Source organism: Lepisosteus platostomus, chromosome 8 (assembly GCF_059453375.1).
Source record: "Lepisosteus platostomus isolate fLepPlt1 chromosome 8, fLepPlt1.hap1, whole genome shotgun sequence".
Taxonomy (NCBI): Eukaryota; Metazoa; Chordata; class Actinopteri; order Semionotiformes; family Lepisosteidae; genus Lepisosteus; species Lepisosteus platostomus.
In genome coordinates, this window is record NC_142618.1 from 61,077,207 (window position 1) to 61,099,937 (window position 22,731).

The 22,731-nt window shown below is 39.8% G+C and overlaps 1 protein-coding gene across 8 annotated transcripts in view; it reads left to right on the top strand.

Moving 5' to 3' along the window:
* Nucleotides 1-22,731, top strand: part of tpk1 (thiamin pyrophosphokinase 1) — a 117,631-nt gene that overhangs the window by 26,420 nt on the left and 68,480 nt on the right. For 5 of the 8 annotated variants that reach the window (XM_088644181.1, XM_088644189.1, XM_088644190.1 and 2 more), the window contains exon 3: nucleotides 7,338-7,412. The exons of the other annotated variants lie outside the window; for them this stretch is intronic. In XM_088644181.1, the coding sequence (XP_088500307.1) occupies nucleotides 7,338-7,412 (75 nt within the window). The remainder of the gene's footprint in view (nucleotides 1-7,337; nucleotides 7,413-22,731) is intronic. 8 annotated transcript variants of the gene reach the window in all.

The window sequence follows — 22,731 nt, forward strand, 5'->3', positions numbered from 1 at the left end:
GCCCTACTCCCTACCTCGCAACCTTCGCTCTTCAAATTCTGGTCTCCTTACTGTCCCCCAAGCCTGTCTACATTGTATGGGTGACAGGGCCTTCTCCTGTTATGCCCCGAAGCTCTGGAACTCTCTGCTCAAGGATATCAGAGAGTCACCTTCTCTAAACTCATTAAAATCCAGACTCAAAACCTTCTTCTTTAGAAAAGCCTTTACTTAACTGTTCCATTCTTCACCCCTCTGCTTTTCTTAGTACCACCATCCCCAGTCTCCTCTATATATTGTAATTGTTTTATCTTATGTATTCTTTTTATTTATTGTTGTTGACATTCTGTAAAGCGCTTTGAGAAGCCACCTTTAAAGGTGCTATATACAATACAATTTATTATTATTATTATTATTATTATTATTATTATTATTATTATTATTATTATTAAACTGTTCTTTCCCATCTTCACAAATTTTATTGAATCACGAACAGGTCATATGAGATGTTCCTTAACTGAAGGTGCATCTTTGTCAATAATAAAACTAAATGAGCTCACTCACTTGAATGTTGTTGTTTTTTTCTTTATTTCGCCACTAATTTAACCATTTGAAGTCAACTCTGTACAGATTCTCATTTGCAATGTGTAAACGGAGCAGCTGTATCTGTCGTGTCAATATGGGGTTCAAGCCACCAGAGGGCAGTGTATGGACATCCCGGAGAGAGTTACATTTGCATGACGTTTATAGAGGAGTCAAGCTGATTGTGATCTGATTCCTCTATTAAAAAACGTTCCACAGTCAAGAAGGGTTGTCCATTCTGGCTTTGGGAAAGACCAGTAAATGCTGGCGGGGAGTCAACATTGAGGTCTAAAGGCTGGTCTCACATTGAGACGATGAAAAAGAGCAAAATGACTGCTGCAATGTCAGGAGTACCGGTCCTGCTTGGCAGAGGGGGTCGGTCAGTAAGTCAGGTCAAGGGGAAAGGGAAAGGTTACAGTCCAGACAAGAGAAGGGAGGGTTGTTAATATCAGAGTTGGTCCGGCCTCGGCCCCAGTTCTGCTCTGCCCCCTATTAGAAAGGGGGTTTATGTGTGTGGGTCATCTAACGCAGTGCTTCTGATTAAGGGGGTACATGGTGCAAGTGACAGTCTGGACAGTGCCTTGCTCAAGGGCAGAACAGCCACATCCTAGCTGGGATTGGACCCACAATCACTCTGGAGATGAGAGCCCTAACCTTTACCCCACACTTCCGCCCCGTGCTCTGCGGTTGTTCTTCTCCCTCCCCTGTTCGGGTATTGGGGTAGATCACATAACAGGGCGTCTGACGTCTTACACAAAGGGTGGTGACAAAGTATTCAGCTCTCTGTTCTGTAGCATGAGAAATCTGTGTGGAGCCTAGCTCTGACACATTTTGAATTGTTTTCCCCTTGGTTTCGCATTTGCGATCTTTTTGAGATCCCTGTACTTGGTATCCATTTCTCTGAAGTCTGGTCGTTCCGTAGAGATTTCCAGTTTTGACATGTACTGGTGTTTCCCTTAGGCTCGGTAGATTAAGTTTTGGCCCCGTAATTATGCACTTCATTGCAGCTTAGTGTCTTGTGGAGAGATTATCCCAGAAACCATGACATTCACACATCCCTGTTTTCTAAAGCCTCTTACAGATAGTTTCTCTTTCGCTTTTCTACTTTTGACAAATAAAGGGATTCTTATTCTTGTAGATATTTATAATGGGGATGGTTGTCGCTCATTCCAATGAATGACAGTGTCAGTACAATCTGCCTGGCGTTTTTAACTGCAATGACACTGTACTGGGGCATTCAAACTATAAAGGCAGCAAATGAGAACTTGTGGTGGATACAGGAGAGACATTGCGTGGGAACAGTAGGTTTTTGGAGAATATAAAATATCAGAGAAGAAAGGTCTAGTGCCAGATAAGAACAATGACATCCTGATTATACCCAGTGTGATGAAGCCGATACCCTGGCTCCCTTCAGAAATGGCTGCATAAATTCCAGATCAATGAACTACTGATTACCAAACAGGCTGGACGTGCTGAATGGCTCCTCTCATTTCCTACTCTCAACTCTAATATGTTCTGATGCTTCTTTTCCTGGTTTTGTTTCACATTGCTGTTATTCTTTGCTATTGCACTTCTCATTGCCTTGATAACCTTTTGTGAATGAGGCTTGTTTCGAGAGGTCAGTTTTTGTGAGCAGTAACTGGAGATATTCTGATCCATATCGGGTGCATTGGTGAGGGCTGTAGGAATTACACGGAAGCCTACATTTTTGTGTTTTCCTGTGCCATTGTGCTTGAGTGTGTTTTGACATTCTAGATGGTTGACAATTTGTTGGAAGAAGTGCCTTCAAGCTACCATGAAACTGAGATTTGACTTTCAAGCCTGACTTGATTAAAGCGAATTTGTCATTCAGTGCAAGCAATGCAGGCCAGAGCCGATTGGACACCTGAGACAGGACTCCCTCATTTAAGCAGTGCTACTTGAATTGTGCAATTCATTGATGTGGTCTCTAAATATGCTGGTTAGGTGACATTATTTAAAAGAGAAGATTGTTTCTTTTCACTTGCAAAGTAAGTACTGTACAGTTTATTTAACTGACAGGTAGTAATCGCACACCTGACAGGAAGTAATTGCTCACAGAAAAAATGTTGAATTTACAAGGCAATTAAAAAAGATAAAGATTTTATCTGAACACATAAAGGACCTTTTAAATTGTTTTTAGTCAACATTTTTAGTAAATTACAGAACAAACTATTTATTGTCAAATGTAATTGAACTTTGTTCATTTGCAGTTATATGGCTGTTCTGCTGTATACAGTATGTACGATAGACGGATTTATATTGTACATGACAGTCTGGGAGTCATGTGCATGCCTTTTGGTTTTTGGAATTCAGAAGTCAAAACAGGGCCATCCTCCATTCTTCTTAACCACAGTTACAATTAGGATGCCCGGGTGTACATTGAGTGTTAATTACCATGCAGGACTGTACTGTAGGTACACCTTTTATAGATCTCGATTGCCAAGAGGACTCCTGCATGACTCACCAAAGATCATTTAAAAAAGCTGTGTGAAAAACCTGAGCGGTGTGCGTGCTTGTTAGATGAACAGTTTTGTTACCTCTGTGTTATATAAAAGAGAAGTTACTTTCTCCCACAGTTGTCATTTATTTCCTGCTGGGAAGATATTACCATACTAACAGTCACAGATCTGTAGGACGGTTTTGTAAATTAGCAGACCTGTTTACTGGCAAAGAAAATCTAGTAACCCTGGTCGCTGAGTTTATGTGACGATGCCATTGTTAGCTAATTTGATTCCCAGGAATCTGACAACAGGAAGAATCAGATTGCTTGGTGTACGTGGCATTACTCCACTCTAATCACTCAGGAGCTCCACAGGATTTCACATACCAAGCAAAGAGACTTATCGTAGAAAATAAGTCCTGGTTTTACCCAACTTCCAGGTTTAATCATAACCGTTTTTGCATTTTTAGAAGGTAAAATGACCTACTATTTTTAAAAAATGGTCAGCCACATTGAGTGATAAAAGCTATGAGGCTAGTGCTGGTATACAGTAGGTTGGAATAGCTGGGAACTGGTCACAGATTAGTCAGGCTAAATATATGTTTCAGATGACAATTGAATTCCTTAGGGGAAGAATTGGCCTTCATATGTCCTCGTATGTCCTCCAAAACACTGACAGGGTCAACCCAGTGGGGGTCTTAAGAAAGAACCTGAACCAGAGAATGCAAGTGGATGTGCATTTATACCAATAAGAGGAGGCACTTCTTTGCTCAGAGTAGTGGGGTGTGGAACAAGCTGCTGGGGCATGGTGTTGAAGCCAGTGCCCTAGCTTATCATTAACTACTCTCTACCAAATGGTCTGCAATGGGCCAAATGTCATTTCCTCTCATTTGTAACCTTTCCTTTGCTCTTGGGTACAGTCATTTCAACACAAAGGTTTTTGTCTTCAGCATCACAATATATTAAAAGCATAAATACTATATAATCAACCATATACTTCTTTGGCAGCAACAAAAATATGGGTTTTACCTTTTTATGCTACTTATAAAAAATACTCAAAATTAAATATCAAAAAGTTGATGTGTCAAAATAAATTTCAAACTACCAAATACGTGTTTTTCAAAAAAATGCTAATTTAACTCGCTGCTATGTGGTGAGCTTTTTAAAATTAACTCCTGTGAGAAAAGACACAGCAAAAAAGGCACAGCAGTCCTGTCACTCAATTATAATTTAATTAATGATAGTATGCTTTGAACAATTCGTCAAGTTGCATCTTCTCAATATCTCAAATGACAGCTTATTAAGATGATATGTGGACAACACATTAATTATTAGTTCTTCCTCTGCTGTGTTTAAAGTTGTCTTGTCAGTGTCTGCTCTTAATGTTGGCAAATGTCTAAGAATGTAAAAATTACAGTCCTTGATTGTTACATTCTAATTAACCAGCTTGCAGGAGAGACGTTTACACCTCCAGGACTCAAATAACCAATGTGCATTTAAAAGAAAAGAAAAAGTGCAAAACCCCGGATCTTGGCACAGTATCCAAAAGACTGCCTTAAATTTAGGTGACTGGAAGCCAGGAATGAAATTCGTGTTAAGCATGTCTTTGCATCTGTGTACACCATAAACAATTAGAATGAGAGCCGTTGAGGTGTACCGGGAGTTACATGAATTATTTACATCAGAATTTACAGCCACATGAAGGGAACTATGTAACTGTGTGCCTCTCTCTCTGAACATACTGTACAGTTAGACAGGGTTATTTGCTGCTTTTCATCAGCAATAAATTAATTCTCTATGAGGTGCAGTACTGACTCTATCCACCACCCCGAGAAATATTCCAGGACCCGACCACAAGATCCAAGCCAGAGCGCGCGTGCTTGCTCTCTGCCGAGCAAGTGCAGGGGCCGGTCAACTCCGCTGCACAGTCACCGGTGCCCTTGACACGAAACACTGGCACGAGGGCAGGCGCATCAGGGACGAGGAGCTCAGCAGGTTAACCAAGGCGGAGTTAAGGATCTTCTGAGGACCAGATAGGATGAGGAACACAGTGCCTAGACCACAGGCTGCACACCCTGGTCCTTGTTGCAGCACAGGAGCGCTGGCAAGGATCCTCAGCCTAACAAAGGTGTCGGGTGCCAGGTGTCTCTCTGCCCCAGTGAGCAGAAGCCATGAGTCCTGATGCGCCTGGGCTGGCTGTGAAACAGAGCGGCCACAGCAACTGCAAGATGAGCCACAAGAGTTTCCTCACCTGCCGCGGCCGTCGTGATAAATCTAAGCCACTGAAGTGTTCATTTCATTTCCAAACTTTCATCAAACAGAGAGTTACTTAATGAATCTCAGCGGCAGAAAACATAAAACAATTTGCTCGGGAATCCATTAGCAGTGATAAATATTTACCGGCTATTACCTGGCATGCCTCACAGGACGCATGCTTGTGGCAGTTTGACTAAGTGGAGTAATGTACCTCTGTATCCACACAAGGTATGGGAGTGTGAAATCTGTACTGTCGTTTTCAGTAAGTCACGGAAGCTAGTGGAGTACAAACAACATTATACTCAGTCACTGCAGCTATTAGAGGAAAAAACAATAACATGGCCCATCAATACAAGAGTTTGTGTACGGAGCTGCTTTCAGATGATCATAAGTTGCATTCAGCACCTTTCGGGCCACTTGATTCACACAGGCCTTTGTGGTAAGCAGAAGGTGCTCTGTGACGAGGACCAGCAAGAATGGACACGTCTTCATTACTCCTGAAATAATGGATTGTTAAAAATATAAGAACATGAGGAAGTTTACAAGCAAGAAGAGTCCATCTGGCCATTGCCTGATGGGTACTCAATAGTGATGAGCTTCAGCCACATGACTGCGTAGCTTGTTTCAGACTCCTGCAACCCTTTGGGTAAATGAGTGTTTGTTTTTTAAAGAAATGCTGCAATGTACAGGATACAGAAACAAGCAAAATCAAACAGGAAGTGTTAATGTTAAGGTGCTCTTTACAGTGTAATATTTTTGAACTACAGGTGTCTGTGCTCACTATCGCGATCTGCGCTTCATGCACTTTATCGAAATCAGCATAACTGAGCAAATTTTGCTGTCCAAATCTGCTCTTTCTGGCAGCCCTTCCATAGAAGCAAAAAGTAATAAAATAAGAAGCATGCTTTTGCTTATGCTTTTCAGGAAGCTCAGTGCAGACAAGACGGATCATTTAGACGAAGCCCTCGTAATGACAATAACAGCTGATAAAGCTGGAGCATGAACTCACTGCCCAGCCCTGCGCGTTCCCAGGATCCCAGTGCAGGGCTGATTTCGCTCAATATCTGTAAACATAAGTAATGGCTTTGCTTTGGCATAGGCTTCCCCTTTGATTTATTTTTGGGAGGAATGCTGATCAAATGTAATATTTAATAGCTTGTAACAGCATGGGTCCTGGGACTGTGGGAGTGAGTGTGAATAATCGTGCTCCTCTGTGCTGCTCTGCAGTAGCAGTCGAGTCTAAGGTTCTGCCACTCCTGATGCACTGTATGCTCCTGTCAAGACTGTGCCGTGCCCATTTTGATTGACAGCCACTCTAACAGTGTTCAAAGGAATCTGTCAAGAATTGACCAAGATGACAGTTTTTTATTTTCTGGAGAGGAGAGATTACATCGGACACTGGTGTTGGCTGAATTTACTGTAGTCTCTTTGACATGAACCAAAATGGGTGTGAGGCCAGAGACCCAGGGGTGTCAGAGAATGTGCCCTCCCCCCCCTGGTCGGAAGTCTGAAAACAGTTCCTGAGTCCTGAATGTGGTGTGTGTTGCTGTTATGTTGCCTTTCTTTTCTACAGATCTAAAGTGGCATGCAAAGTACTGAGTAAACTCAGTCTTAGTTGATCAGCGACTTGTTCTTTACAGTTCATATATGTGATCAAACTCTTTACTGTGTGGAATACTGACTTTTCAGATAAAAGTAAAGCAGGTAACAGCTGTGAAATGTATTACATTTCCTTTCATGTGGTCCATGCAGTTGAGATCCAACCTTACTTTGTTCTATATTAATTGTCATCTTGGTTGAGAAGATCATGAAATTGTTTTGCAGTGCACTGCCTTTGCTGTTTTAATTAATGCCCTCCTTGCAGTAATAGCTGCAAAGTATAACTTGAGAGAAAAAAGGGTTGTCGCAAACAGAAGCTGGATAACAAACAGAAGAATACAGATGTTTTTTAATCTATTTTAAAACAATTTTGCAAGGGAAAAGAGAAACAACTGACAAGACAACGAAAACGATTGCCTATGTTTTCAAAATCACGACAAAAGCAAATGTCTTTTTCTCGCAGGAACACAGAAGTTCTGTTTGCTGATCCTTAATCAACCTCTGGATGAAGACTACTTTCATCAGCTCTGGCCGAAAGGTATTGATTTTGTGATAAATATGAAGGATAGGCCTTTGGCGTTTTCTTGTTAACAATCACTGCTGTTGGAAACTTGTGGTGGATAAATGGGGCCAGACAGCAGGAGTCCATATTACTCAAGAGAGGTCAAAAGTTCTTAATCGTCGGCTTAGAAGTACATAACTCACAGTAAGAGGTCCCGGGCCATGAACTCTGGAATGCTACCCATCACGTTAAAATCCTTCAGGACAGAAATTCCTCAGTGTGGGCTCAGAGGTTAAATAGGTGTGGATGGTTTACAGGGGCCACCAGTGGTTAACACTGCTCCCTCACACCTCTTGGGTCCTGGGTTCGATTCTGAATGGGGGCTCCTGTGTGCCATGCACAGGCCTGGCATCCCAACCAAGGTGTAATTCTTGCATGCGGTATTCCGAGGACAGGTTCCCCGATGCCACTCAGATCAGATCAGGAATAAGTGGCTTTGTACTGCCAGATGGGTTTTTTACCAGCATTGCTCAAGCCTGTTTTACCAATGCCTCTGTAAATAGTGTTACAGGAGACAGGTCTTTTCCAGTATTCGTTTTTGTTTGATTTGCATTTGGAGGTGCTCAATTAGCCGTAATTTGGTTCATCTGTTTCCATGAGACTTTGTAATAAGTCCGTCACGAATGTTTCGGAGTTTAAGAAATGTCACAGATGAGCTGCTTGACCTGTATCCCTGTGTATCTGCCTTATGTTTTTCCTGGGATTCTCCACCCCCCCACCCCTTCCATTCTAGTTTGAATGATTCTGGATTTCTGAGGTGATCCTGAAGTGTATCAACAGAGACACTTCTCTTTCAGATGTAACCCGTCTCATCTGCGCAGTCTGTCACGATTATAGTCCCCCCTCCTTAAGGGTGCTCCAGCCCTTTCACGTGAGACTTTATTCTGTGCACCTGTTTCCTATTCCCAGCCCACCTTAAAAGCCAGGCGCTGACGCTCATCCTGGCTCTGCATCTGGTTTCCGCACCGTGCGAGTCCGGGACCTGGAAGCGCCTGGTCCCGTTAAGGTTTTAATCTCTGTTCCCGTTCCCTGTCCGCCGGTCCCGACCCGGTTCATGGTTTTAATTCCTTGTTTGGATGGATCACCTGGCTATGGACTTATTCTTGTGTTTTTGGATTCCCTCTATGGATTACTTTTGGATTGTTTGCCTCGGCCACACCTTCCCCGTGCACCAGCGCACTTTGGACACGCCCCCCTGTTTTCAGCCCCGTATTCCCGCATGACCTTTTCCTAGTGTTTCCCACTTCTTCGGATTGTGTCGTCCGCATAGGGTCCGGAAAGAACTGTTCGTTACACAGACATGTGCTGTTGTAGTGTTTCCAGTGCCCAGACTGATGTTTTCTTCTGTGCACCACCTGCACAGGAAGAGGTCCTAGAGCTCACTCACACGGGGTATCTGACTGAGTACTTGCAGCAGCGAGGGAGTTAAGACTTACGGATGCCTTAATTACCAGGACCTCAGTGACGGATCTGGAGAGTCTGTCAGGTTTTGATCAGGATTATCATCGGTTTTGAGACTCCGTTCTAATGAGGTGATTATTGCACCAGTTTATATCCTGGTGAGGGGCTGTCACCTCTGCATCGTGATAATGTGGAAGAACTGGGAAGGAATGACATGGTATTTAACTGAGCGTGGGTGTTTAAGGTTATTGCCGGTGATCCATGTTAAGACAAGAATTACAAGCAGGGGTTCAAAGTCTTATTCTACCGAGAGCAGCATTTTTACTTCTGCTCCCTCGTTTTCAAACAAGTCATGCTGCATTTTTAGCTAGGCTTGATGATGTCCTTGATTTTTGTTACATTAGCGTGATATTGACGTGCCCCTGCAGTAAGTATCAAGGGCAGAATCTTTAGGAAGAGTGTCTTATCAGAAGTGACTGTCTGTTAATAAGAAGAGCAACAAACCCAGATTGGTTCATCTGAAAATATTGTCCTTCAGGTGAAACAGAGGAGGAGGAGATGACAGTATTACCAGAACCAATCAGAGGCAAGAATCATCCCACATGCCTCAGCAAAACCTGTCTAATTATTGGCAGTGGGGTTATACGATTTACAAAAGTCATTTTACTAATATATTTGGAGAGGCTTGCCTCCAGATAACCCTTGTAAATCTGAAGGGCACATTAAGAACTTACGATACAAATACAACATATAAGTTATTTTTTGGGTCAGTACATTTTGTTTGCTGCTGTGCTTATTATGAATTTGTAGTATTGAAATTGTAAATGAGTTGTAGTATTTCAGTGAGTCATTTAGGTCAAAGAAATAATAAGTTTTACTAGTGCATATATCAGAATTTTGTGAATAGGTGAACACAGGTGAAAGTCACTATAAAACTGAACAGTACCGACACAAAAGAAAATAGCTCCTTGTAATGCTAAACTTGCATTTCTTATGCACTATTATGCAATAACATAAAGACTCCACATCGATTTTAAAAACATGGCACTTTAAAAGTGTGAAAACATTACACAGTATATAAGCCTTTTATGTCATCCAAGTAACTGTTGAGTGGTCCTGTTAAATACTAGCCTCCTAAATTTGATTTCAGTTTCTGATTATTCAGAAAAAGATTTATTTTAATAATAATAATAACATCACTTTATTAACCCTGTACAATTTCTTGCATTAGGAATTATCTTTTTTCACATACCCCAGCTTGCTCTCCATGAGACACAGACACACAGACAGGGAGAGAGCCTGGGGTCAGAGCGCAGGGTCAGCCATTGTACGGCGCCCCTGGAGCAGTTGGTGTTAAGGGCCTTGCTCAGGAGCCCAACAGAGTAGGATTCCTCTGCCGGCTACAGGATTTGAATCGGCAGCCTTCCAGCCACAGGCGCAGATCCTTAGCCACAGAGCCACCGCTCCGCCCCAATGTGTTTTAATGTGGAATCACAGTTTGTTTTAATAACGAGTTGCTTCATTGGAATCTTTACATTTTTGCTACTCAAAATTTTGGAAATTTATATCATTTATGAAATACAACAGCTGGAATGCAACCTCCAACATGTTTAATTTTGTTATTTCAATTAATTTAGTCATTTCGGGTTCAGTGGGGGTACGTGAGAGCTCAGCTGGACCAGGATTGGGAACCCCTGTACTAGGTCACTCTCTCTAGCAGTGCATGCCCAATTGAACTCCGCTCGTTGCTCCTCAATATTGGTTAGTGATGCAATCCAACCAGGGGAATCAGGAAATTTAATTACAATGTAATCCTAACCTCCTCTCTTCAATACATCATCCACACAAAAGGCTATAAGCTAAACTCGTATCTTTATAAAACTTGTGCTGGAACACGAGGAAGATTTTATTATTCAGGCGGTGAGCCTCTGTTTTCACCAGTTTATAAGAAACTGCTACATTTTTTCAAAGTGGATTGAGAAAACTGGAGACTGCCAAAAAGGTAGGGTTCCAAGTCATATTTGGAAATCCATATGGTAGTCCTGGAATGATTCATTTCAACCTCATCCCTTTCCTCAAATAAGCTAAGATCTGGCACCCTGTTGCCGACTCCAGCAGAGAGATATGCTACCGAGGTCTATTAAAAATGGATCAAAGCGACATCTTTTTTGAAACTTTTGACATTAGACAGGATCTTTGCCAAGTTACGATTTTTGTCAAGGTGAACCTTGATAAAAGTATGAAGAAAAATAGGACCATGAGCTAGAATATTACAAAAATATTAACATTTTGGGAACATTTATCTGTGTTACCACACTTGAGCAATTGATTCATAACTACTTTAGGTCCCATTTGTGATAGCTGTAATTTAAATCGAATGTTCATTACATGTAAAGAAAATATTTACAAATAATAATGTAGCACAGTCTTGGTTGTATAGGATAAACTGCAGGAAAGCAATGAACAGGACTACACTTTTGTCCTAAAATTAATAAGCAATTACCTGTATATGTTTCATATGTTTTCTCATTCAGTGTAACTTTGTAAATGAATCTCATTGCCACTCATCTTTGCTGTGGTAAAATATAAACTGTTCCTGACCCATGCAGGGTGTTACAGCTACAAATTATGCAGCAAAGTAGTACAGATTGTGCTTAATATATTAGTAAATAATTGCACTGCATTTACCAGTTACTTGTTTACTGTGGTTTTCTCAGCATGGAATGTGATGTCAATAATCATAGTAGTATAATACCATGTATTAAACTCATGATTTTATTCTCCCTGGTGTCTGGAAGCCTGATTTTGACTACAGCACTCATATCTCATTAGTTACCTGTGATGCTCTTTGGTGTGCTGTGGAATGAAAGGTATAATAACAATGGCCTGTAACATTCAACTTTGATTTCCTTGCAATTGTTTTCACATCTGATGTCGTTAGTGATACTGGAGGGTAGTATTCCTTTAGAATGGCAGTTTTACATGTAGATTATATTTTCCTTTCTCAGCTGTTTGTAGTTTGTAGTCATCATGTTTAAACTGTCTGTTGAGTCTACTGTACATAGAAAAGTTGTTTTTTTTCATTTTTGCTTTTTTTGCTCAATCCAACAGCCATGTTCCCCTTGTCTTCATCACTGGGCCCTGGAGTGCCAGTGTCATACTTTCATACTGCATCATCTAAATTGTACTCTTCATAATAAGTAGAAATCATTTTATTTCCTGAGCTGCCTAGGCCATGGCCACTCTTCCAGATGATTTAAGCATTCCCCCTTGGACTGTGGTGCTCGTATAGCACCTGTAGGAAAAACACAGAACCGTCATTACAGGGATGATGAACTTTACATCTTGCACTTTGGCTAGTCTCACCCCTTTAAATTTACTGACCAGTCTCTCCCTGTTTTAATTTACAGCTGCTACTGCGTTTCCTTTCCTTTCGCTGCCAGCTTTCATCAGAATTGTAGGTGTGAGGTCTAGCTCATCAGTAGCTACCAGTCATAAAACATGCAGCTTGGACAGCAAAATTCTCCACACAAGAGGAGCGCCAGACATTGAGTCTTACAAACTGTAGATTTATAACGTTATCAGCTCTTAGATGTTCACACAGTAGAAAGGCCCTGCCCTAAGTGATTTATATCTGAGTGGTTTGTTTTTTTTCCCCTTCTGTAATGCTCTACTGTATATCAATTATTAGTCATTCCGTAATGTTTCTAGCTTCAGTCTGTGCTGTAATAACAGGCAGATTCAGGAGTGAAAATCTGAACATAGGATGTATGTATTTCGTAACTTACAGAAGCTCATCATATCTCATATCTTGAACTGTGGACCAATTCCTAATAAATGGCCTGATAAATTTATAACATTCCACTCTTTTCCTGCAGAACAAAGAATATTGACCTTCTATCCCCAAACCTAACCAAAAGCTGTACAACTACAAATGCAGATGATAATATTTTAGCTTTGCACTGCATCCCACCTGCATGAAAACTGTTGGTGGTATCAGGACTTGATTGGTGAACACGCAGTTTTGTAGATGAGTACTGTTTCAGTCCTTATAATGATTGACTATAACTAATCAAATTCTTTAAAATGATAGTGAATGTATTTCTTCAGGTTTGCTTGTCTGCTGGGCTTTTGTTTTTTCATTCACTGTGTGTGGTGTGTTTGAAGACACCCATATTTTAAGATATCACCTCTTTCTTCATTAGCAAATCTCCACTGTTAGCGTCAAACAAAGTTTTGCTAATTATTGTCAGATAAACAAGGAAATTCACACAGTAAAAGCCATTGTATGCAGCTAATGGAATATAGACTGTTGGTTAATTAAACCTGACACAGGTTTAATTAACCAACAGAATTAAACCTGAAGTAACATGTTGATCAGCTGATGTCTGGGTTCGAAGGCGTACCACTTAGGCTTGTGCAACATCAATAAAAAGACCTGCTGCTGCAGCTTTGAGATGCTGTAGGAATTGTAAAAGCACTGGCCTAAAGAAAATGTGCAGAGCCTCATGGCATAAAACAACAAGCTCAGACATCTGTCAGAGTACCAGAGCAGCACATTCTCTGAAGACCTGCGGGGCTCTGGTAAGGTCTCATTTTCAGCTAAGACATCTGAGCTAGTTTTTTTTACGCCATCTCAAGGCTGCAACAGCAAATCTTTTTTATTATCACCATTTGATGTTGCACAAGCCTAAGAGGAACACCTTTGAACCCTAACAACAGCTGATCAACATGTTACTTCATGTTACGTCACATTGCACCCTCAGCCCCTCCTCCAAGTCCGCACGCAGCGTCAGTGTGGACTTCAAGTGCACAAGGATTCGAGGGACGTGATCATAGACAGGGAAGGGACACCTCACGTGACGTCACACGGCTCGGGGTCAGAATGCTGTCTGCTGTTGATGTTTCTTTTCCAGTGGCTAAGTGCATGATGGCAGATCATTTTTAAAAAAAGAATTATTCATTCTCCGCTTGCAGTTTGATGACATTGAATTTCGTCTCAGCTGTCCCTGCACACAAGTAGTGACACATCGTGTTCATTCGTGTTGAGCGGGCTCAACTCACAACAGGGGAAGTAAACAACGGAAAGCTTGGCAATACCACTCTGTTTGTTAAGAAGCTTTGTGCTACTTAATGCTTTTCATGTCGTCTGTCCCAGTACAAAAAAGAAAGTACGAGGAACATAACACGTTCGTTTATGTTCATTTAAAGACAACTAAATAAGGTAAACTTGGCATTAGCTCAAAGCTTTGTACTATTACCTTGTACAAAATACACCGGAGCTAAACAAATATTCCTCAGTAGAAATGAGGTGAGAAAATAAAAGCTTTATGTCATGCAGAATACATACAGTGTGAATCTAAAGAGGCCTAATGAGATTTTGTTTTTATGAATTTTAAAAATTGTCAAAAAGGTCAGTTGTTAATGTTCTATTCTGCATAGCAACCGTTTTGATGGGTTAGAAAGTGAAGCGTCACCATTCCGCAGGGAACTGGGGGTGCCACCCTTCAACTCCGAGCAGATTATTAATCTCAGATGCCAAAAGTTAATTTACCTTCATCAACTCATAGTTTTTTCAGCCTTTTGCTGAGATTCTGTCTTTTTCTTTTTCTTTAGCCAAGGGAAAGATAGCAGACAAGGCAGCACTATGCAGATGAGTTTACTTAAACCCTAGAGATTAATTTAGCTGATCCAGCAGGTTTGTATAAACTTCTAGCAAAGTAATTACAAGCTCATAACAAAATGAGAGAAGAAAAGGCATTTGCCTATATAAAAGGGTAACTGGGAAAAGAAAACGCTGTGCAGACATCTGTAGATGAATTTATAAAATTGGATTTCTCATCACAATAACAGAATTGTAGCAGAAGGAGTATCTTATGGTATTTCATTATTTTGAACAATGAGAAAATTGAGAAAATAATATTTTAGCGTGCTCGTTTTTGGATGTTAACATTGGCATGTAATCTGTCAGAACACAATTTGTGGGATGCTTGTATGTATTACAAAGATATTGGGTAGGATTTGTAAAAACGTTACTATTCTGTGGAACTAATGCATGCTTCTCATTTATGAGAAACCTCACAAAAACATTGGGATATGAAGTTAATATTCAAAGAACCAAAAAATGTAAATCTTTTACCTTTATTTTATAATATTAGGAGTTTGCATTGCCTGTTTCAGAAATTAAGATGAACTCGGCATAGTTTTATGAGCATGTTTTCAAATTCTATCTACTCACAAAGGAGCTTTCTGATAATTTGTTTCAATGTGGTATGTTAGAAGTTTTGTGTTATATTCCAGTTTTTTCTGTGTTTAAAAATTAATTTCAGTTAATATTTTGCTTTTTGGAGATTCTGTTGTGGTTTTGTTGTTTTATTTTTTTTTCTATAATTTTTGGGACTTGCTTTCCTTTTTTCACGTAGTTACATGAAAAGGTATTGAACACATTGTATTACATATTAGGTAATTTCAGTTTATTGTTCTTGAACCTAACAGCAACGGGCTTAGATATAATTCCTGGAAGGCCTAGTGGTTATTTTTTTGTTCCAACCTGAGTAGCCAATTAAACCATTAACTTAATTATGTTTTTAGTTCTGTACATATGTGGGATTTTTCTTTTTTTTTACAGCTGATTACTCAAATCTTGCGCTTCGTTAAAGTTACCAGTTACCAGTTACAAAACTCAAAAATCGGGTTAAAAGTCTTATAGTTAATTAGCTAATTAGTCCAATTATTTTATGTAACCCAGAGCCTATGCAGAACACACCCCAGAGCTCACTGGAGCCTGGATCAACTGAACTCGTGCATCACCGCTCAGTGACCCTGCAGCTTCCCCAGGTTGTGTTACGTCATTTCAGTTTCTTGTTCTTGAGTGAACTACCAGCCAGCGTGCTTGTTCTGGAGTGTACTGCCAGTCAGCGTGCTTGTTCTGGAGTGTACTGCCAGTCAGCGTGCTTGTTCTGGAGTGTACTGCCAGCCAGCGTGCTTGTTCTGGAGTGTACTGCCAGTCATCGTGCTTGTTCTGGAGTGTACTGCCAGTCAGCGTGCTTGTTCTGGAGTGTACTACCAGCCAGCGTGCTTGTTCTGGAGTGTACTGCCAGTCAGCGTGCTTGTTCTGGAGTGTACTGCCAGTCAGCGTGCTTGTTCTGGAGTGTACTACCAGCCAGCGTGCTTGTTCTGGAGTGTACTGCCAGCCAGCGTGCTTGTTCTGGAGTGTACTGCCAGCCAGCGTGCTTGTTCTGGAGTGTACTGCCAAACCAGGTGCTGCCAGTGACACTGTTTTTTTTTATGCAATCTAAATTTTTTTGGAGCGTGCTGTTATTGTAACAGCATTGTAAATCCATACTGTACCCAAACATGAAGAAGGCAAGGAGAAAAACAAAGACGGTAAATGGCCCAATATTCAATAACTTCATGTTCAGAAAATGTTCCCCATAATCATGCATGGAAGTGCTGAAAGCATTTGAAGCTGAGCCATTTCTGTTTTTTAAGAGCTCCAGGCCCTTGTTTAAAGACCAGTGCCAAGAGTTTCAGTGTTTTGTGATTGTTCCCATTACTTTGAATAAATTAGCATGAATTAAGCCAAAGCCTAGCACGAGTAAAGCCTGCAGCAGATGAAATAATTTTACATATTTCAAATAAAGTTTTGGATTTTTTTTATTGTACGGTATATAATTGATTATATTATCAAATATTTTACCTCTAAATGCAGTACTAATGCATAATTAAAATGTAACAGGTTTTACATCAGTTGGTCATGGGGCACAGACATAATATTATTTCCGTTTTCAGCACTGAGAACTGGGTTGAAATTGTTTGAGTGGTATTGATCCTTGCGATAACAAAATATTGACCGTAAGTTGTGTGATTTCTTAAAAAAAACATCAGAGGTACAGTGTCTTGTATTTGAGTTGATTTAAAAAATTTAAATTGTGTTGATTAGGAATGTGTATAACTAGCCGTTTTTAAAAAGGCATGGTTAATTCAAGAACAGTATAAGACATAACCATGCCCTGCTGGAGTTGTTTGCTGTCAAAATTATTGAAATCCGTGTTTCTGCGAGAGATATTTCCAGAAGAATATGATGTTCTGCTTCAACAATAATCAATAGTTGAGAGAAAACAAAAAACCCGCTCACTGTGGTCAGTGCAACATTCTAGACACTTAGGACCATCGATTAGATCCTGCTGCAGGCAGGTGGAATGTACGTGGAAGTGCATCTAACCAAAAATGGGGACACGTATTTACCCAAAGGGTTGTGGGATTAAGGCACAAGCTGGAAGGTCCCGCCTCATTCGTAACTGTTCTTAGTTGTTTTGAGATTGCAGTGACCAGAGCCTGAGAAATTCAGATGAAATAAACCTTGCACAAGTAGAATGGCTGTTGTCCACCATTAACATGAAAATGACCTGAAGGGTCAGAGGTCATTCAAGATTAACATGGCAACAGTTAAAATATCTCTGAGGTGGCTGCGCAGGCGGTGTTGCAGTGATTGATGCCCTTGACAAACCTGACAGAAGACAATGTGTGTACAGATGTCGGGGTGAGCATTACTGTGCTTGTCCATGCCAACAAATGGCGCAGTGGGCATAGGATGAAGCTGAATGGAATCTCCTTAAACTGAAAAACACCTTTGGTACAGATTGAGTGCAAACGTACAGATCAGCAATATAAGGACCAATGAAGTCTTTGTATTCCTGCAACTAAACCTGTAATGGCCATAAAGTGTCAAGCAAGATAGTAGTTAACCAAATAGTACTATGAATACAGCAGTACAACTTATTAAAATAATTAGTACAACAGAACATCTGCAGGACCAGCTTGCCAATGCTATCAGCAGGAGACAGCCGTGACTGGTTGACCATTAACAACTTGTTGCTGTTGCACAGGAAGAGTGGAGGAACATCCCACAGCAGTCTGTCCAAAGGCAGATAAGGTCTGAGCATCAATACTTCCCCTTTTGTGTTGATGATCAGGGAAGTCTGACTTTGTAATGTTTTCATTCTGACATTGTGTCACATTTCACAGTTTCAGTGATGCTTTAATACTTTTGTCCAGGTTTTCTGGGAATTAGCTTGATGTCTGTGTTCCAAATTTATTAACAAATCTGTTAGGTGTAAACTGGCAATTTACTTCAATTTTTGAGCATACGTATGCACAGAACTACATTGAGTTCTTAGGAGCATTTCTCTAAGAAAAGATGATAATCCACTTAAGTTTTTAAATTCTGAATTTACAGAATATCTAAAAGGGTTTTTAATGAGATTATTAAAAAATCTAACAAAACACTTTGTTATTAATGTTTTGAAAAACTAAGTTAATGATTTGGAAGAAACAATGTAATAGGAAATTTATTTTGTATTACAAAAAGAACTTAATTAACTTTTTGCAAATGGAAATATGTAGAAGTGATTTATTTAATAAAATCTTTCTCATCCCTTTTGCAAAATACAGAATACATCCATGTAGTTCTACACATCAATATTGAAATAACACTCACTCAGCACTAAACCTTTTCAATTGATTTCAAGGAAATGTTTCAAATGACTGCAGTTCCAGACCTGTGAACTGCAGGACAATATCAAATTCAGCGACACCTCATTAGGTAGTGGTAAAATTTATTGTTGGACCTAAGGGCCTTTAAAAATGTAAACTCATGTATCCTTCATCAACATCTCTATAGTTTGGTTAAAGTCAGGATCAAACTTTTAGAAATTTGTAACAGTCTGTGTGTTTTCTGCTATGCTTTAATTATGTACAGGAAATAATATTCCTAATGTTAATGAGATCCCTTTTCACCTTGGGTTTAGATATCTATTTTAAAACTGCAAGTGTGAATTCTTAATTAGCAAGACATAAACTGTAAGAAAAAAAAACCTACTGCTATAGGACAACACATTCTTGTTTAAGTCTGATTTTAAAAGTGTATGCTGTCTCAGCCATTTCCGAACAAATTGAGACAGTAGTTATTAATATGCATATATGTATGATAATTTATTCCTCTAAGCTTTCTGAAAATATACTTTGTAGTTTTTGAGTCATGGAAAAATGTTGTAATGTTTTGTGTTTGTGCATATACATAAAATTGACAGCATTTGGCAAAATGCCACATTTTGCTGACAATTGTTACTCCGGGATCACTAGTGTCAAATCATGTCTATTTCTAATTGAACTTTCATACAATTGTATTGGATGTTGGCCTTTCAAAATCAGTTGCTCCCAAAAAATGAGCACCCTTTCTTAGAGGGTTGAACGCATATGCATAACCACATCCACACATAAACATTGTCATTCACTCATGCATTAGATACTTACCTTAGAAAGAGAAGTTCAATGATCTGTTGTCACTGAAGGGAAAAGATTCCGCCAACAGCAGATCAGGGTAATGATCACCAGCAAGATTTTCTTCCTGTGTCTTAAGTGCTAGTATTTTAGAACACAATGCATCTTGCACAAAGACTTTCAAAACAGTGTTGGAAATTGAACAGTGAGCACATTAGTCCAGCTAAGCCATCCCTTTTTTAGCATACATAAGAAGAAGGTCAATCAAACCACCTTTCAGCATCTCAGCAGAGAACATCAAGACAACAATGCACCCTCACAATAGATCGCTTAAAATGTAATATATATACAGTATTCAGTAGCTATGCATACTTTTGTCCATGTGTGGGCCAAACAAGTCAAACTTACCTCACCTGGGGATTTTATTTATGAAAAGAGGAAGAAGGTTTATTGTATGTGGGAAATTCTGGATTGTTTGAAAAGACAAATAAGATGTCAAACAGGATTTTCAGCAAACATCTCCATCAGCACTTTACTGTAAATTAATTCTCTTTTTTGCAGTGAAATGCTGTATCGTTTGTATTTTTCCCCTGAATTTCTGAAATAAAAAGTCATGCCATCTATGTAACAACATGTTTCCACCTTTGATATCTTTTTGGTCCTCTGGTTCTTTAACTCTTATTTGAGGCGAATTCTTTTTCATGTGTTTTAATGTCATTTATCGAACTTCTAGGTTTTAATTAGGTTTAATTTCTAGATTTTTAGGGGGTGTAGATGGACATTTACTTAATTTGGCTGGTGGCTGTTCGAGGGGCTCAACTGAGTGGTTGACCATTACGTGTTGTCCTCTCATGACTACGCAACTATACCTGCCTATAAAAACCAGAGGAATTGCATGGAACATGGATCAGCTTATAACTAAGGCATATGAAAAAGCGCTCCTGAAAATGGTCATCCTCTGCAGCGTGTTATATTTAAGAAAGGTCTTTTTCTTCTAACCATAAAGTTTCACTTTGACCTGAGATGTGACTCCCACAAGTGCCCATTGGGGCAACCCTATCACAGACAGAAATAAGCTTTAGACTACGCTAAGGAAGAAAAGGAAATTCTTGACATTGGCCTACTATAAATCTTTAGTGTACCTTTTCCTCCAATGACAATCCAAAATTGTTATTGTGTGTTTTACATCATTTATAAAATGGTATGATTATTGATTTATGCTTCCAAGATAAAAAATTCAAAGGCAGATATTGTTCATGGGCAATCAAAACCCCAAAAGACCATATGTTCCTCTCATCTGAGTACTTAAAATTAGACTCTCAAAGTCAATGGGGGCAAGAAAGTGCTGTAATTGAAAGAGATGGAAATCCATATTTTGCTCTGTGCAGGAAGAAGAGAATTCTGGGGTATAAACCATATCTTATTGTTACCCCACTAGAGACTTTGACCAGATGTAACATCTGCTGCCTTTTGGTTAACAAAACAAATAATTCAGTGATCGTTCAGTGGAGAAACTGTCACTAACCATTTATTTTGTGCAATGCACTCTCTGCTCCAAGATTACCCTGAAAAAGAAAGAAATCAAATCCTTCCACCTCTCAAAGAATTAGAGCTGAACCCTGTCACTGTCAACAGCAAAAATGAGGACCTGTCACAAAAGGCTGACAGAAATCTTCAGAAAGAAGTGAGGGACTCTTCAGCTGTTAGAGTTACAGTGCAAGAGACATTGTGCCTGTACATCTGTGACTGGTGCAGCAAGTGTCACACAGTTGGGAGGAACACAGAGTTCTGACATTTCTGAAAGACCTCTTGAAGGATTTGGAGAATTATCAGCTCAGCTTGGATGAACTTTCAGTGTGCACTCCTGGTGGCGTTGCTTTTCATGACTGGACATCAGTAATACTTTGTTGGTCTTTTGAGGGGACTTTCTCTCACTCTGTCATGTACTGTATCAGCAGTGTATCTTCTTAAAGATGGAAATCTCTGACACTTTGATAAGTTGGCAGGGAATGATGTTCACATGGGGCCGAGTGCATCAGCTTTTACCCACTGGTGTCACTAGTGGCATTTATGTGCTCCACTCAAAAAAAAAAGGCTACAGTAAAATCTTTTATTTCAGAGATGTCAGGTGGGAGAATCAAAGGTGCTGCTTTGTAGCAATTTGTTGAAATGCTGCAGCCGATTTCTGGGTTTCTGAAAGAGAAACAGGAGAACGGCCTGCTGGAAAACTTGGAAATGAAATCGGTGTTGCAGGTTTTCCGTCGCAGCAATTGAATGAACTGAATCTGAACCTACAGTCAAAGAACCTCAATATTGTTGGGAGGTGGAAGGATTTATTGTGATGCTGGTTGGAGCTTTTCTGCTGGCATTTTATTGCTGCCTTCACTCTCCCGCAGTTTCTGCTCAGGAAAGTGATTTCACTGGGATTTTTGTGAATGACCTCTGTGTGCATGGGGTTACGATTATGATTTAGATCCTTATGATTTAGAAATAGACACATGTGGCCCGATTCACCATCTCTGAAAATATGAAAGCGGGTTATTCTGAAAGATCCATTAAAACGTGGTCACTCAAAAACGAAATTATGAATTAAGAACTGTTGTGGTTTTGTTGCATCACTTTTCAGAGGCAACTTACAGTTGGTCAAATATGCTGAAGCAAACTCATCAGAATCAGGGAAGGATATATTTTCACCCTGATTATCCTATTAAGTGCACAGACTCAGCGACAGTTTGTCATCAATTTTTGTGTCAGGTCACTGGTCAGCTTTTGCACTTTGAATTTGTAAGGAACCTTATTGTTAAAAAATATAGATGCTCAGTTAACACCTTACAGTTACAGTTTGCAAGTCATTTGAGCCTTGCTTCTATCATTCATTAATTTCTGAAAGAAACCATTAGATTGCCCATTACTTTCAATATAACCTTTCCTTCTGTTTTTAGATGCGTTTTCTGGTATCAGTATGTGCAGTTGTATTTACAGGCTGTATGGAATTTCACTGGGATGAATCTTCAGGCTTCAATTCCATCCTGTAGTGATGTTAACTGGAGTGACACTCTTCAATTCTTCAATACTCCCAGAGTAGCACTGGTGTCCAAGATAGGAGAAATTGCCATTGGGAATGTTGTTTGGGGAAAAAAGGCCAGTTGCAAAAATGAACCCATTCCAATGGTTGATCTTGAATAAATGATGACCCAGATCCTGTTGAGCTCATTTGTTTTAGGAACAGAAAGGAGCAAAGTTTTTTCATTAAGATTTGTGGGAATCTGCTATTGAATGACAAGGCCAGTGAAGAGTTCTGTAAAATCATCTTATCTCTTTTACTGCATTGATTGTTTTTTTCACCATGCGGCTTACAAAATATTGTGTTAAATGTTCCTGTGGAATTATTAATTGGACTGTTTATCCCATCACCCCTCTTGTACCAAGACTCTGTAGGCAATGCTCATTCTTTATTCCACAAACATTGAGAGTAAAAAGACATGGAAGCATGATAGGTGTGAACATTGTCAGTAGCGTTTAGTTTATTGAAAATGTTTTTTTTTAAAGCGTGACTAAAAAATAAATAAAAGGTAAAGAAAAGGGTGCATGTACCACAGCACACTCAATCAGA